General features: G+C 32.5%; 1 protein-coding gene across 5 annotated transcripts in view; it reads right to left on the reverse strand.

Annotated features, from left to right (window-relative positions):
• Window positions 1–19,029, reverse strand: part of LOC114326918 (spectrin alpha chain) — an 84,499-nt gene that overhangs the window by 38,555 nt on the left and 26,915 nt on the right. For all 5 annotated transcript variants that reach the window (XM_028275382.2, XM_028275381.2, XM_028275380.2 and 2 more), the window contains exons 10-12: window positions 17,221–17,355; window positions 9,834–10,089; window positions 601–844 (exon numbers count right to left, since the gene is read on the reverse strand). In XM_028275382.2, coding sequence (XP_028131183.2) covers window positions 601–844; window positions 9,834–10,089; window positions 17,221–17,355 — 635 coding nt within the window. The remainder of the gene's footprint in view (window positions 1–600; window positions 845–9,833; window positions 10,090–17,220; window positions 17,356–19,029) is intronic.

The following is a 19,029-nucleotide window of genomic DNA, read 5'->3' on the forward strand; positions in this document are numbered from 1 at the left end:
AAAATTCCAACGAAAGTTGGTTCCGTAAGTACTCACGAAACACTCGCGAAACGTAAGTACAATTCCAACGAAAGTACTCACAATATGAGTAAACTAAGAGAATGAAAAGACAACTTATGTTTCATTTCGGTTCACAAAGATGATCAATCATCCCATTACGTACGTTTCGGTCTCCCCAGACCTCATCAGAGAGGCTACATGATCATCTCTGATAAACATAATATAAGCATAAGTCTTTTCATTTCGATCTATTTTAAGTTGAGAATCGCCACAAATTAGATGCATTAGATAAGAAATGATTCCACAAATGTTACGAAAAACAAAAGACAACTTTTCAATAAAAATGAGATAAAAATAAAATAAGAGAAAAAATGAACGAAGAAAATTAGATTGATATATCAATTCAATTGAATCGAAAAAACACAAAGCAGACAACAAAATTAGAGTAACATTATAATGCACAATTAAAATCTGCCAGTTCAGAACAACAATGAGACAATACTAATGAAAATCCACAATCAGCAACGCTAAAAATAGAAAGTAAATGTTTAAAACAAATATCAGTTGCAACTGATCTGTATATCGATCAAAATGCCTTACCTTTCAGATGTCAACTTTTGCAAGTCTGTCCACTTGGTATTCAAATCGTCTATTTGGGTTCGAATCTTCATAGCAGCTTCGGTCTGATCAAGCGAGACAAGCTGCATGGCTATTTCATTCATTTCTGCCAATCTAACTTCGTTTGCTTTCAAATCTGTTTGGAAATCATCGAATTTCTTCTGCATAACTTCAACTTGTTCTAGGTCTTCTCCAACATCTTCGACTTGGGCATGCATTTCTTTATCTGAAAAGAGGTCAAGCAAAAAATATTATAATGTACTTAAGGTTCTATGTTTAAGACAATCTTAATAAAGTAAAAGATGGTTTTTGCTTGCTTTCGATTCAGAGGGGTGCACAATCCCCGGACAGCTGTTTCTACTTACAGGCTTCCTCAGCGGAGCTAGCGTGCACACCTCTGAAGCGAAAACCAGCCAGCCCATCTATTTAAGGGAAATTTCAAAGATCATTGAAATCCTCATTGGGACGCAATTCAGCGACATCTCTTAAACAAACTGAAAAGTCTCAGATGCAGAATTCACCATTATAATAAAAATTAAAATGGTAAAGGGTCAATCAATCTATAGAGACTACAGAATTCCATTTATTTTATTTAAAAAAAAAATAGTTTGCCAATGACGGCCATTTTTGTTAAAGCGTCTCGATCATTTTCACAGAAAACATGGCTTCGCTCTTTAGCCAATATTTTCACTGGGGTTTGTCCTAAAACAATATATCAAAAACCAAACTTTTAAGAAAAGTATGCTCTAAAAAAACTTCCTATAGCATTATTTAATTTCAAACTACCCTTAAGGCCTTAAATGAACCTCAAAGTTTGAAAAGGTAAACTGATAAAATTCCATTTTCAACATTTTTTTTAACAGCATAAGGCAAGCCGATAATGGTTTGTAATTTTTTTCTGCAAAAGACATACGTATATACTTTAAGTAAAAAAAGTTTGAGCTTTGAAACTTAAGTAAATTTTTTCAAAAAAAAATCTCAAAATAGTACATTGTTTACCGGGTAGGAAAAGCTTAACATTCCTGGACGACTGTGAAGATTGCTAAGTCGAGGCGCAAGCTGAGACTTAGCAACACAGAGTCCAGGAATGTGGCTTTTCCTACGAGGTAAACATACTATTTTTCCGCAAATCGTTTAAAATTCGACAGATATTGATTGATTTAAAAAAAACGCGATAATTTTATTCCCAAATAAATGGTGCTTTGAAATTCCTAATAAAATTACTTGGGTTACTATGGAAACGTATTGAGGTTGAATTGTCAAACTTGACGCTTATAAATTTAATTGCTGGTGTTCTCGAAAGTAAAATGATAAGTGATGATGAAATTTCCATTCCTGGGACTCCTCCAGAGCTGGTTGAGGCAGTGAATACTGCTTCATTAGAATTATTGCCAAAGAAATCAAGAGAAAAGTACGAAAATGCATACAGACGTTTTATGGATTATTAATAATTTTCTATCATTTATGTAGAACACTAACAACTGTACGGAAATATCATTTCCTTACAGTAAGGAAATGACATTTCCTTACAGTAAGGAAGTCCTGACTTTTTCTTCAAGAAATTTTGACAGGAATGTCAAAATTTCCTGGCGATTTGCGGAAAATGTAATTTTTTGAAAAATCTCAAAGTTTGACCCCTTATATCTCTGATGGGCACAGATGAAAAAATTTGAAATTTGGCTGAATATTAGCCCCTAGCAAGTAGAATAAGGAGTAAAAATTTGGAGTTGCAGACTTACCTCATATAGGAGTTACAGGCCTGAAAAATGGTCAAAATTGAGCGTTTGCAGGCAGGGTAAATAAAATTCAAATAAACTGTCTAATGAAATAAAAATGAATCTATTTTCACCAGATTTCACAATGAATACAAATTTATACAGGGTGGGCCAAAGAAAAGAGTTCACTTTAATATTTGGCAGTTATTATATTTTAAGGGAATGCCTAAACAGGTCGATTTTTATTTTTAAATTACAATTTTTTTATATATATTTCATACGTCTCCATGACGTGTCATCGTCAGTGACGTCATCCATCTGAGCGTGATGACGTAATCGATGATTTTTTAATGGGAATAGGGGTCGTATGTTATCTCATTTGAAAGAGTGTTCAATTCTCTGTTCAGTAATTAAACAATAATATAATTATTTATACAGGGTGGCCAAAAAATAATTTTGAATTAAATTATTTGACACAAAAAGAAGAATGTATGTAATTTATTCAACTCAAAATACATTTTATTGTTGTCATAAAATAGAAAAAAAATATTATTTGGCAAATAAACATTGCTTTTCGCTTAAATTAAATGTTCCAACTGTCAAGAGGTAGGTGGGAGGCTGTTTGTGTTTTAATTTAAGCGAAAAGAAATGTTTATTTGTGAAATAAACATTTTTTCTATTTTCTGATAGCAGTACAATGTATTTTTAGTTGCCACAAGACCCCTATTCCCATTTAAAAAATCATCTATTACGTCATCACACTCTGATGAATGACGTCACGTAGCATGAAATATATCCCAAAGAGTTGCAATATAATAAAAATAAAAATGGACCTATTTCAGAATTTCCTTAAAATCTAATAGGTAACTATTGCCAAATATCGAGGTGAACTCTTTTCTTTGGCCCACCCTGTATAAATTTGTATTCATTGTAAAATCTGGTGAAAATACATTAATTTTTATTTTATTAGACAGTTTATTTGAATTTTAATTACCCTGCCCGCAAACGCTCAAAAATTTTGACCATTTTGATTTTTGACCATTTTTTCGGGTCTGTAACTCCTATATGACGTAAGTCTGCAACCGCAAATTTTCACTTCTTATTCTACTTGCTAGGGGCTAACATTCAGCCAAATGTCAAATTTTGTCATCCGTGCTCATCAGAGATGGGGTCAAACTTTGAGATTTTTAAAAAAATTACATTTTTGAGATTTTTTTTGAAAAAATTTACTTAAGTCTCAAAGCTCAAACTTTTTTATTTAAAAAACTCTAACAAGAAGTAAAACCACTTCTATGTAAATTGGTATATTTATTAAAACTTAAAAATCCCAATGGATTGAATAAAAATGTCCAATTCAGAACGTTTTCAGACCTATCGGTCCATCATCAGTGAATCTACAATAAAATAAGTAATCCCACTATTAGAATTGAAAGATGGTTGAAATTTTTTTTTTAAAAGCTAAAAATGTGGTTAGATTACTTACGTGCATACTTGCTAAATAGCCCCAGAACCAAACAATGGTTGAATTTAAAATTCAATTTACATTATTTAAAAATAATATTAAACAGGCTAAACGCCGATGTTACAGGATATTGCCTATGGGAACATGGTGAAACCCTACCAAAACCTCAATCAACCATCTTAGGCCAACTTTGACTATAAAGTGACACTAATGTCTAAGGAACTGTTTGAAGTGACATTGACAGTAGAGAAAAAGGTAGTCGATTTTCAATGATAATTAACCAAAAGGTCATGACCCACAACAAATGATAAAGATTTTAATATCTGAAAATGTCTAACATTTTAAATCTATTGGTTATTGAAAAGAAATTGTGATATACAAAATTAATTTAGAATATAAGATTATTTATATTGACTGTATACCATAACATTAGATTGATCAAATTGATAGAAAGAAAGTAAGCTGCTGTCAATAAAGATAAAAAGATAAAAATAGATGAAGGTGAGAAAAGAGAAAAATCAATATTAGTTGGAAAGTTATTGTACAAAATGAATAAATTGGTAGGCAATTTAATCTAGTCTATATTGTATTGGTGGTTGTATATGTAAAAGGAAAATATTGTTATTTAAAAATGCAAGTTTTTGTAAATAATGGATTTGAGTTAGGATACAGTCAAATAATTAAAAGTGTGTAATATGTGAATGAAAAAGAATTGTAATTATTATGAGATGGTTTATTTTTTAATTTTATTTCAAAAGTTTTGAGAGAATTCTTGTGACAAAGTGTTGGTATGGGAAATTAGAGATAAAGTAATGTATGATTATAGCTGTTAAGTCCAGTTGATACAAAAATGAAATTAAAATGAAAATAATATTGAAAGTGTACTGAATAAAATAAAACCAAAGTAAGAAAAAGAATATAGATATAATTTAATTGTAATGATAATGGATCTGAATGTGAGAACTGAAATCAAGTGAATGGATGTTAGTTGGAGAGGTAAAAGTTTTCTTGGAAAAGGTCAAAGACAAAAAGCAGAGGGCTGTGGTGTAAGGTATAAAGACAAGAATTTTAAGGGAAAGAGAGGGATAAAGAAAAGATGAGGTGTGGAATTAAACAGAACGAAGTAATGAAATGAAAAAGAAGTAAAAAGATAGTAGGGTGAATTAATGAGGTGATGGTTAATAGGGTTCAATAGTTAATAATGTTATTCGGGTAAAGGAGTTTGGAAGCAGTGAAGGAAAGAGGAAATTTTGAAAAAGAAGAGAGAGTAAGTTGAAAGAGAAAGAATAGGATAAAAAGAGGAAGTTGAAAAAATAGGAATTATGAGAATAATTGGCGGTGAATGGGGACAAAGTTGCGGTTAAGGGATGTTTGTCTATTGACAATTGTGTCAATAGACAAACATCCCTTAACCGCAACTTTGTCCCCATTCACCGCCAATTATTCTCATAATTCCTATTTTTTCAACTTCCTCTTTTTATCCTATTCTTTCTCTTTCAACTTACTCTCTCTTCTTTTTCAAAATTTCCTCTTTCCTTCACTGCTTCCAAACTCCTTTACCCGAATAACATTATTAACTATTGAACCCTATTAACCATCACCTCATTAATTCACCCTACTATCTTTTTACTTCTTTTTCATTTCATTACTTCGTTCTGTTTAATTCCACACCTCATCTTTTCTTTATCCCTCTCTTTCCCTTAAAATTCTTGTCTTTATACCTTACACCACAGCCCTCTGCTTTTTGTCTTTGACCTTTTCCAAGAAAACTTTTACCTCTCCAACTAACATCCATTCACTTGATTTCAGTTCTCACATTCAGATCCATTATCATTACAATTAAATTATATCTATATTCTTTTTCTTACTTTGGTTTTATTTTATTCAGTACACTTTCAATATTATTTTCATTTTAATTTCATTTTTGTATCAACTGGACTTAACAGCTATAATCATACATTACTTTATCTCTAATTTCCCATACCAACACTTTGTCACAAGAATTCTCTCAAAACTTTTGAAATAAAATTAAAAAATAAACCATCTCATAATAATTACAATTCTTTTTCATTCACATATTACACACTTTTAATTATTTGACTGTATCCTAACTCAAATCCATTATTTACAAAAACTTGCATTTTTAAATAACAATATTTTCCTTTTACATATACAACCACCAATACAATATAGACTAGATTAAATTGCCTACCAATTTATTCATTTTGTACAATAACTTTCCAACTAATATTGATTTTTCTCTTTTCTCACCTTCATCTATTTTTATCTTTTTATCTTTATTGACAGCAGCTTACTTTCTTTCTATCAATTTGATCAATCTAATGTTATGGTATACAGTCAATATAAATAATCTTATATTCTAAATTAATTTTGTATATCACAATTTCTTTTCAATAACCAATAGATTTAAAATGTTAGACATTTTCAGATATTAAAATCTTTATCATTTGTTGTGGGTCATGACCTTTTGGTTAATTATCATTGAAAATCGACTACCTTTTTCTCTACTGTCAATGTCACTTCAAACAGTTCCTTAGACATTAGTGTCACTTTATAGTCAAAGTTGGCCTAAGATGGTTGATTGAGGTTTTGGTAGGGTTTCACCATGTTCCCATAGGCAATATCCTGTAACATCGGCGTTTAGCCTGTTTAATATTATTTTTAAATAATGTAAATTGAATTTTAAATTCAACCATTGTTTGGTTCTGGGGCTATTTAGCAAGTATGCACGTAAGTAATCTAACCACATTTTTAGCTTTTAAAAAAAAAATTTCAACCATCTTTCAATTCTAATAGTGGGATTACTTATTTTATTGTAGATTCACTGATGATGGACCGATAGGTCTGAAAACGTTCTGAATTGGACATTTTTATTCAATCCATTGGGATTTTTAAGTTTTAATAAATATACCAATTTACATAGAAGTGGTTTTACTTCTTGTTAGAGTTTTTTAACTATATGGTATACAGCCAACCTAGGGAACCTCCCTTTTAGTTTTTTTATTTAAAGTATGTACGTATGCCTTTTCCAGAAAAAAATTACAAACCATTATCGGCTTGCCTTATGCTGTTATAAAAATGCTGAAAATGGAATTTTATCAAGATAAAAAAGGGTTCAAGGCAGGTTTTGTTTATATTCGATTCAGAGTTGGACTACCATCTCCATATAGTAACTATTTCAGCATCCTTATGCATCATCAGTGAAGATTATGCAGTCACAACTCTGAAGGGAATACAAACATTCTGCTTCTTTTAAAGCAAACCATCGCGATGCGATGAACCCGCCTTTTGAGACGCAATACAGCGACATCTCTCGTATTACGAGGAAAACAAAAAGCCCTAGATACAAAGTTTACTACTTTTTAAACAATTAGAATAATTGAAATAAAAATATAATAAACAATATTTTAAATCCAAGACTTTTCGTTAATAAACTGCTTTCTGGCTGCATCCCATATCTCCGGATTTTACAATATATAATCACATAGAGACGACGAAATAGGAGAAAGCAAATAGAGGACACTTAGGCCACGCATTTACCTTCTCTTCGTCTAGGAAAAGGACTGAAAGACAGTTTCTAAATACTCACAAATTGAGTAAAAATGAAAAAGATAAAAAAGGGTTCAAGGCAGGTTTTGTTTATATTCGATTCAGAGTTGGACTACCATCTCCATATAGTAACTATTTCAGCATCCTTATGCATCATCAGTGAAGATTATGCAGTCACAACTCTGAAGGGAATACAAACATTCTGCCTCTTTTAAAGCAAACCATCGCGATGCGATGAACCCGCCTTTTGAGACGCAATACAGCGACATCTCTCGTATTACGAGGAAAACAAAAAGCCCTAGATACAAAGTTTACTACTTTTTAAACAATTAGAATAATTGAAATAAAAATATAATAAACAATATTTTAAATCCCAGACTTTTCGTTAATAAACTGCTTTCTGGCTACATCCCATATCTCCGGATTTTACAATATATAATCACATAGAGACGACGAAATAGGAGAAAGCAAATAGAGGACACTTAGGCCACGCATTTACCTTCTCTTCGTCTAGGAAAAGGACCGAAAGACAGTTTCTAAATACTCACAAATTGAGTAAAAATGAAAAAGATAAAAAAGGGTTCAAGGCAGGTTTTGTTTATATTCGATTCAGAGTTGGACTACCATCTCCATATAGTAACTATTTCAGCATCCTTATGCATCATCAGTGAAGATTATGCAGTCACAACTCTGAAGGGAATACAAACATTCTGCCTCTTTTAAAGCAAACCATCGCGATGCGATGAACCCGCCTTTTGAGACGCAATACAGCGACATCTCTCGTATTACGAGGAAAACAAAAAGCCCTAGATACAAAGTTTACTACTTTTTAAACAATTAGAATAATTGAAATAAAAATATAATAAACAATATTTTAAATCCAAGACTTTTCGTTAATAAACTGCTTTCTGGCTGCATCCCATATCTCCGGATTTTACAATATATAATCACATAGAGACGACGAAATAGGAGAAAGCAAATAGAGGACACTTAGGCCACGCATTTACCTTCTCTTCGTCTAGGAAAAGGACCGAAAGACAGTTTCTAAATACTCACAAATTGAGTAAAAATGAAAAAGATAAAAAAGGGTTCAAGGCAGGTTTTGTTTATATTCGATTCAGAGTTGGACTACCATCTCCATATAGTAACTATTTCAGCATCCTTATGCATCATCAGTGAAGATTATGCAGTCACAACTCTGAAGGGAATACAAACATTCTGCCTCTTTTAAAGCAAACCATCGCGATGCGATGGTTTGCGATGCGATGGAATTTTATCAGTTTACCTTTTCAAACTTTGAGGTTCATTTAAGGCCTTATGTGTAGTTTGAAATTAAATAATGCTACAAACAATTATTTTAGAGTATACTTTTCTAAAAAGTTTGGTTTCTGATTTATTGTTATAGGACAAACCTCAGTAAAAATATTGGCTAAAGAGCGAAGCCATGTTTTCCGTGAAAATGATCGACACGCTTTAACAAAAATGGCCGTCATCGGCAAACTAAATTTTTTAAAAATAAAATGAATGCAATGTTCTTCTCTCTATAGACTGAAGTTTAAAAGGTAGAAAAATAAAAAAAATAAAAATAGTCAAGCAACCACCTTTGGACCACTTGGCTTGGATTGACCCTAAATAGTTATTTAAATCTGAAACTTTTCTTGTTGGAAGTTCTTTCTGGTACATCCTTAATTTGCGACTTTTACAATTTATAAGACAGCAGTCGACGAATATAGAAAACAAAAAGGACTCTACTATATGTAGTCACATTCCGTTTTCATTCGTCTAGGAAAAGGGCAGAAATAAACTTCCTAGTACTCAAATCTGAGTAAAGATAGAAAAGTAAAAGATGGTTTTTGCTTGTTTTCGATTCAGAGGGATGCACAATCCCTGGACAGCTGTTTCTGTTTACAGGCTTCCTCAGCGGAGCTAGCGTGCACACCTCTGAAGCGAAAACCAGCCAGCCCTATTTAAGGGAAGATCTATTTAAGGGAAATTTCAAAGATCATTGAAATCCCCATTGGGGCGCAATTCAGCGACATCTCTTAAACTGAAAAGTCTCAAATGCAGAATTCACCATTATAATAAAAATTAAAATGGTAAATAGTTATTTAAATCTGAAACTTTTCTTGTTGGAAGTTTTTTCTGGTACATCCTTAATCTGCGACTTTTACAATTTATAACACAGCAGTCGACGAATGTAGAAAACAAAAAGGACTCTACTATATGCAGTCACATTCCGTTTTCATTCGTCTAGGAAAAGGGCAGAATAAACTTCCTAGTACTCAAATCTGAGTAAAGATTGAAAAGTAAAAGATGGTTTTTGCTGTGGAAAGTCGCAGATTAAAGATGTACCAGAAAGAACTTCCAGCAAGAAAAGTTTCAGATTTAAATAACTATTTACCATTTTAATTTTTATTATAATGGTGAATTCTGCATCTGAGACTTTTCAGTTTGTACAATCTTAATACCTTTAATCCATCCGGCCAATTCAGCTGCTTCTCTAACAAGGACATAGGCTTTGACTGTTTCGTCGAGTTTGGTGCGACGTTCGTTGGCCAACTGTAGAAGCCTGTCATATTGTTGGTTGATCTGGTTCTGTCTGGCGGAGATCGAGTTGCTATCCAAAAGATTTTGTTGCGAAGCTGTCAAGCCAGCATCGACTTTCTTTACGTATGCAGCCGGAACGAACCCTTGACGATCGTGGATTTCGACTTTCCACCAATCCTGGAAAATAAAAATGACTGCATAAATAATAATTGTGAAATTTCCTATTCAATACGTAATATTCAATACTTAGGTAGGCCTCCAAGTATTGTTTACTTTAAGTCTTAGGATGGCGAATATATAATTCCATACCGCCGAAATATATAATTCCAGAAGGGGAACATCTGTGACAGCCTCTAAAGATGCCGGTCCTATGCTATTCAAGGATCCTGTCATATTTAGAAACGTTTGTCTTTGAAGAGTGGTGAGATAGATAGCACAAGATTGCGAAGACGCCTTTTTCCGTCAAAGTACTGAACCATAAGTAACTGTCGGTCATATCAGTGATATGTATATTGTTATAATAACCAATAAATAACTTTGGTTTCAGCCCCCAGGTTTTATGTACATTTCGTTTGTAGTTTCAGAACAGTCGCACATGCCATTTGCTCATTTAACAGAGATGATTATCTGACTTAACATAAATGCAACAAAGATAAAGTTACTGTGGTTAGTAAACAAGACGTCGGCCCTATGCAACTAATTGTCAGTGATGAATCAATAACAAAAGTTAACCATTTTAAATACCTAGGATGTTGGATAAACGAGACACTAAATCCGGATGAAGAAATTAAAACTCGTATAGAAATTGCAAGAGGAGCATTTATGAAACTTAGATCTATTCTGAGCAACTCAGCTGAATTTACAACTAAGAATCAAGTTCCTAAAATGTTATGTGTATCCTGTATTACTATATGGATGTGAAACCTGGATCATGAAGGTTAACATGATGAACAAATTAGAAGCCTTTGAGATGTGGTCGTATCGTAGAATGCTCAGAATATCTTGGGTTCAACGCATTTCAAACAGAGAAGTCTTAAACAGAGTAGGTCAAGGCGAAGGTGACTTAATGAAGATGATAAAAAAGAGAAAACTTGAATATCTGGGGCATATAATGAGAGGTAGCAGATACAGGATGCTGCAGTTAATACTCAATGGAAAGATCGACGGAAAAGGAGGAATTGGTCGAAAGAAATATTCATGGCTCCGAAACCTTCGTCAATGGACTGGCTTATCAGCAGATCAATTGTTACATGCCGCACAAGATCGAGAACGATATCGGCAAATTGTTATGGAAGCTACCCACGCCTAAAAATTTGGGCACGGTACTTAAAGAAGAAAGAAGATTATCTGAGCGAGTAGAGTAACTACAGGTTTCTGAAGCTCTAAGGGCCGATTGTTCAATTGGAGATTATCTTCAGATTAAAAATAATCTTCAATTAAAATTAATATTGCGTTGTTCAATGCAAGTTTAACACTTAACCATCTGTTAACGAGAGATTATCTTAATCGCTCAAAAACGGAGGATTAACGGTGTTAACTAAAGATTTGTAACCTTACTTTCTGGTTTTAAATAAAATATTTTATAAGAAAATTTCAGATTAAAACAACATAGGTAGGTAATATACAAGGTCCCGAAAAGATTGGGTCATAAATTATACCACACATTCTGGGGTCAAAAATAGATCGATTAAACCGAACTTACTATAGTACAAATGTGCTCACAAAAAAAGTTACAGCCCTTTGAAGTTACAAAATGAAAATCGATTTTTTCAATATATCGAAAACTATTAGAGATTTTTTATTGAAAATGGACATGTATTATTCTTATGTCATAAACATCTTAAAACAATATTATAATAAAGTTTGTCCACCTCATAAAAATTTTATGGGGGTTTTGTTCCTTTAAACCCCCCCAAACTTTTGTGTACGTTCCAATTAATTCATTATTGTGGTACCATTAGTTAAACACGTTTTAAAAACTTTTTTGCCTCTTAGTATTTTTTCGATAAGCCAGTTTTTATCGAGATGCGGCTTCTTTTTTAATATATTTACATAAAAAATTTATGGGGGTTTTGTTCCTTTAAACCCCCCAAATGTTTGTGTACGTTCCAATTAAACTATTATTGTGGTACCATTAGTTAAACACAGTGTTTTTTAAACTTTTTAGCCTCTTAGTCTTTTTTGACAAGTCATCTTTTATCGAGATATGGCTTCTTTTTCAATTGATACATAAGAATGTAAATTATAAATAAATTTTCAGATTATTAACAGGTCTCTACAATCGTACTTACCATATACAAATATGTGGTGGATTCGAGAAATATTCAAAATATGTCGATAAACACTGGCTTATCGAAAAAGTACTAGGAGGCAAAAAAGTTTTAAAAACATTGTGTTTAACTAATGGTGCCACAATAATAATTTAATTGGAACGTAGACAAAAGTTTAGGGTGGTTAAAAGGAACAAAACTCCCATAAAATTTTTATGGGGTGAACAAATTTCACTTTAATTTTTTTTTAAGATGATGCTGCCATAAGAAAGCCACATGTCTATTTTCAATAAAAAATCTCTAATAATTTTCGATATTTAAAATTGATTTTCATTTTGTAACTTCAAAGGGCTGTAACTTTTTTGTGAGCACATTTGTATTAAGGTAAGTTAGGTTCAATCGATCTATCTTTGACGCCAGAATGTGTAGTATAATTTATGACCAGTCTTTTCGGGACACCCTGTATATTGAATAATTGTTCTTTCTACAATTTTTCAGTGGTAGATAATATTTACAATAATAATCTGTTATAACTTCGTGTCTCTAATAATAATAATGGCTAGGTATTTGCTATTTCTAATAATGGTGTCTTTGATTTTGATGATAGAGATATCACAGAGGACGAAGATTTCTTAGCTGTTGATAATACAGTAGACTCTCTCTATAAAAAGAGTACATATTTTGTGGATTGAGCAGAAAGTTGCAATAACTGTTGTCGGCAATACTTTCCAGTGTGCTATACTAAATTTCTTTTTCTTTTTCGAAGATCTAGCGGCTTTTTGGGATGAACCAGAATAGTTCTGGTTCAATACAAGAAGTATTAACTCTTCCTACAATAAGGATACCAACTACGATGGCGCTACTGAGGAGACATGAACAAGAAAGTTTAGTTAAAATAAACAAAAAAAGGAAGACAAATATAAATAATAGAAACACCAACAAAAAAGTATTCATAAAGAAAGTAGTGAATGATCATATTACAAACGAAATGGTGTTGCACAGAATGGGAAGAGACAGAGAACTCTTGACCACCATTAAAAGGAGAAACACAGCATATTTGGTGGACATACTTAGAAATGATAAGTACGAGTTGTTCCAGTTGATTATGAAGGTTCCAGTTGAAAATCGAAGGAAAAACATGTTCTGGTAGATGACAAATATCCTGGCTGAAGAAGACGAAAGAAAGTAATGATAAAAGTCTTCCTGTATACCTCTAATCTAGTGGAGTATAGAGTACAGAGCAGTTTCCTATTTCTTGGGCATACTGTATATATGTATAAGGAAGATATCAAGACCAGTGTTACACATATAAAGGTAGCTGAAGATTGGACAGCAAAGGCTAGAAATGTTTAGTACATAAAGAGAAAAACCAAATGCAAAGCCAGAATTATAGGGGGCATAACATAAATAGAGGTATGGTCAACCAAGCAAGATTTAGAAGTAATCGGTCGGTTATGGACCAAATTTTCGCACTAAAATACTTCTGAACATAAAACCAAAATACATAAATAAGATGTTGTTCTGAAACTATTTCCTTGTGGAAGTTTTATGATTAACTATTTAGATGGGAAATAAGCCACAATTAAATTGAAAAAATAATTGTTTTGGTTTAATTTAAAGTTAATTTAATAATTTAAAGTCGTCCCAGGAACGCAACTCATAAATATTGGCGATATCATTTTAAAGTCTTCTACTTTAAAATGTATAATATACGTCTGAATTGCCAATATAAATGAGTCAGATTAAATAAATTATTAGAAGAATTGTTTTACTTAGCAACAACATTTTTGTTTAATTTAGTAGTATTTTGTATTTTGACAACGAAACCCGATTTGGGCTTCGAAACGTTAATAAAATTATTTTTTCAATTTAATTGTGGCTTATTTCCCATCTAAATAGTTAAACATAAATAAGAATAAAACAATTAAGTTAAAAAACTAAAATATGAAATCAGAACAAATAATAAATATAGGATCGACAACAAACAAAATCATCGAGATAAATAGATATAGCAAAACACCTAGAGATGGACAAACTATATACAAACGTGAAAAAGTAGCCAAGATGGTGTTAAAATAAAAAATAAAATATTGTTATATTGTGTTTCAATTATGTTCAACGCAAATACTTTTTTGGAAAAAAACTTGTACCTATTACATTATCATTTTGTAAACATCCCAAACACACAATGCAAAGAATACTCACTGATGTTAAAAACCTCCCACGTTTTTTTCTAAATTTAAAAATGTTACATATTAAGATTTCAACTATCCAAAACGTAACCACCATCACTTCGAATAATACACATCTGTTTTTTGCTCTTATCTAATTTGAAGATAAAGCAACAAGGTCGACAATACATTCAAAGGCATGTGATTTGAATTAACACGTCTACCAGAAATCACTAGTTTTTGTTAGTAATAATCCACGCAAATTATAAGCCGCTGTCAAACAGAAGCTTAAGGTGGTAGATAATATTATTTAATGTTTCAAAAGTTCTTGACTTTACTTGACCTACAAATATAACTAAAACATGTATGTATTAGTTTATTTATTTATTATGGAAGTGTAACAAAAATAATTAATTGGGTAATAACTTACTAACATAAATTGGGTAGTACGGTATGCGGCAAAGTAAACAGTACTGAAATTCGTATACCTCAAATTTGTATGTGTCAGGCGCCGAAACGTACCGAGTTGCGTCATTATAACGTATCGTCGTCGTCACGGCAAAACTCACAAAGTCCACTTTTGTCAAAATTGAGTTAAGTGTCCTGATCGATTCATAATATCAATGTTCATAGTCTGGCAGAAATAACGAAGTCCTGGAAAGTATGTAGAGATGGTTGCCTAAATTACTGAATATGCATAAGTCCAAAATTACCATTTTGTTGTCAGGCAGAAGTCACTAAAGGTTCGTTTTCTCAGACCTGTTACTTTGTGTTTAGTGACTTTTGCCGCGACGACGACGGTATGTGAATGTCGTGATAATGTTAGGTGCTTCAGAATGGTTCAGTTTTGCAGAAAAAATGTTTATGGGGGGAGTACTATTTTCGGTCATACAGAAAAGGTCATGAAAACGGTCCAAGCTTAAAATCAACAATAGTTTCGGCAGGACGGGACAACCTATCACACTGCCAGAGAGTCTCTTCGAATACTGCGCGATCATTTTGGGAGCTGCCACTCACCAGAACTAACGCCACCAGATACGTACATATTGAAAATGCTGAAGGAGTCAGACAGATCCACCGTCTGCTATTTCGGAATTGCGGACTAAGATTAAAGATTTTTTCGTGCCAGAGGCAGTGGCGAATGTAGAAATTTACCTTGGGAGGGGAAATTTGCCTTAGGGGGAACTTCCAATGAAAAACCGACCAAAAGACATAAAAAAGATAAACTCAGATTACATAAAAGACATACGTAATAACTTATAGGCTTTAAGTTCCCTTAATTTTCCTAACTAACGTGTTTATTGGGTTTGTCTCTCTGTGGTTTCAGTTTAATATCAGCTAATATATTTTTTTATTTAAACAATTTTTTTTCTTTAATTTTGGACCTTGTTAGGGGGAAAGTTTCTCATTTTCCCTCACCGTAGATCCGCCACTGGCCAGAGGGCATCTTTATTATCTGTTTTATCAAGAACATGCGTCGTCGTGAATGTTTGTATACCAGATATATAAATAATCATAAACATTTCACTATTAATTTCAGTACTGTTTATTTTGCCGCATACTGTAGTATATTAGTGTTCTTATGTAGAAAGATAAAGGAGATGTTTAAAGGTTCGCTTATGAGCAACAAAAATTGCTCAATTATGAGCAATAATGGTCGATTGTGACGCAATGTGGTTCCAAATGTCGAAAATGTGGTTATGAACCACATATCGCTGGAACCTATGATTATTGTGATTCCTAATACATTTCCAGTGAAAATAATAACTCTTTGATAAGTGTTGGCGATACAATTTTTTTATATGCGTGTCCCCGAAGATTATAACTTCCAAAATATTTATAACGAAAAGATTTAGTTCATAATAGATGCCGACGAAAACAATTATTTCTCTTTCTGTTTCCGTTTCTGCCGACGAAAACAATTATTTCTGAGAACTTTTTAGTAATTATAATTTTCGTGGACCCACAAACAGAAATAATGTTTTTTGGTGATACTCCTCAAAAAATAAATTTTTTCGTTAACACTTTATTGTTATTAAAACTAATATTTTTCGCGGCGTTCATTGAAAGTTCTACTCTTAACGACATTTTTCTGAGTTATGCTTTTCGTAGGCGGCGGCGATGTAACTGAGGCGTACATATAACTGAGGAAGACAACCAGGAGGAAGATGTTCGGAAACGGATAGTGCTTCCTAACAAAGCATACTTCTCTCTGTCACAGGTATTTGGATCCAAAAATATTTATAGGGAAGTAAAATTACATATGGCGTAGAAGCATGGATCATGACACAAAAGACAATCCCTAAACCTTATGAATACTTTTGAAAGAAAGATATTAAGGAGGATATTGGGACATTTGCGACAATGGTAAAGGGAGAATAAGATTCAACCATAAGTTATACCAATACTACAAAGAAGCCTCTATAGCAAATTATGCAAACATACAAAGAATGCGCCGAGCAGATCACCTTATAAGAATAAATAATGACAGAACACCTAGTGTCCTAGTAGATCGCTTAGCGGAACTATGGTGGACGTCGGCCAGTACGAAGATCAAGGAAGAGGTGGATAGACGAAGTGAAAACCGATACTAAAGAAATATTGAAGGGGGATAACTTGAGGAGAGGAGCCAAGGAAAGTGATGCTTGGATGCTATTTTTACCTACTAGCATCCTTCATTGTTTCCTCCCGGCTAAAATGGCTGTGGTTAAGATTTTTTAGATGAAGCTTCATTAATTGATGTTTGCTGTAAATATAGCATGCAGCTACATAATGTATGATTTTAAAATATATTTAACTTTTTCATTTTCATTTTCGGAAGAACAAAGAATTGATAAAATCAAAAACTCAAATTGAAAAAATCTTACCTTGTTATTTGAATTCAACAGGTGAAGCAAATCGCCTTTCTTCATCGAAACTTCTCTGGCAGATTTTTCTGTGTAATCATACAAAGCTTGAACAGTTTCTCTTCCAGTTACATCAACTACTGGTGGCTCTTGTTGCTAAAAAAGTCAATATTTTATTTCATGAATTCTTAAGTTACATTAGAAGGTTTGTTTAATTGAAACCAACAAACATATGAACTGTACTTCAAGACATGTTACAAAAGTGAATATAGTTATGACAATAATTGCTGTCATACATGTATGTAAGAGATACATCATTTAAAGAAGAAGTTCCAGAAGTTTCTACGGTATCAGAAAGTATCAAAAAGAGCAAGAAATCATTAAGGGGACCTATACTACTTTACATGTACTTTGCAGTATAATCCCTAGATTCCTATGAGGAACATAGGCTCCCACGAAGTGTCTCCAGGTAATTCTATTTTAAGTTTAACAGTAATGCTTTTATTTCAAGCCAGGATTTTCCCCCATTTCTTTGTCTTCGTCCAGTACTGTCCTTTTATAATTTTTCTTCTGCCTACTTTCGGTAGACCTTGGAAGATTTTACGGGGAGATTCTGAAGGTCTAAGGAGTGTGTGGCCTAGCCATATCAATGTTTTTTGCCTTATTTACTTTATTTCGAAGATTGATCTGATAAACATTTTTGTAGTTTCCCTTTGCACAGCCAACTTTTTCAAATTTATCGATACTTGACTTGAAGAGTACTGTTTTTTGCACCGTAACTGGCTTATTTTCAAAACCAGCAATAAACAAATAAAATGTCAATGCCTAAAATGACTGGCCATATCTAAGAACATATGGCCATATTTAAGAACAATGGAGCTATCCGACCCAACTATCGCGGACTACCGCGTGAGACGGAGGCAAGTTGTGCAGTCAGCCAAGACCTTTCCCTGATTGTAGTGCTACAAGAAAAAAAATAAACAAAATTATATTTTCTTGAACCGAATGATCTCCACAGTACCATCTTAATGTACAATTTATCAGTTTATAAACGTATGATTTCCAAAAATTGGACAATTGGTAATATTTTATGCTCCTGATAGAGCGGGAATTTTTATACAGTACAGTGCAAATGAAAGGAATAAATTCGCTATTTCATAAACCTGCGACATTAAGGAAAAATCCCGAAACAGGTCGATTTTTATTTTTAGATTATGATATTTTAGCATATATATATATATATATATATATATATATATATATATATATATATATATATATATAGAAGAAAACTTGGTTTAATAATAGCTGACTCAATTTAAATTATTTAAGGAGGAGAAAATAATTGGGTAACCAGCTGAATATGGACAAAGTGTACTCTTTTTACTTATTCCAATATATTTCGCCTATTTTCATATATTGGAATATAATTCAATCAAATATATTGGAATAAGTAAAAAGAGTACACTTTGTCCATATTCAGCTGGTTACCCAAATATATATATATATATATATATATATATATATATATATATATATATATATATATATATATATATATATATATATATATATATATATATGAGCAATATTTCTACTTTTCGGTGAATTTTGTGGGGAGGGTCCTCGGATTTTCTTCAAATTTTAGTATGTTATTGGACCTATTGAGAAAACGTCATCCTGAGAGTTACAGCCCCCTAGGGGCCTTAAAGCCCTAGATAGGGCCCGTCAAAGACCCAAAAAAGGTCGTTTTTAGCCTATATTTGACAGGCTGTATATCGACTCCCAGTTAACCGATTTTAACTCACCAAACGTCATTTTCTTTGTAAT

This window comes from Diabrotica virgifera, chromosome 5 (genome assembly GCF_917563875.1).
Source record: "Diabrotica virgifera virgifera chromosome 5, PGI_DIABVI_V3a".
Classification (NCBI taxonomy): Eukaryota; Metazoa; Arthropoda; class Insecta; order Coleoptera; family Chrysomelidae; genus Diabrotica; species Diabrotica virgifera.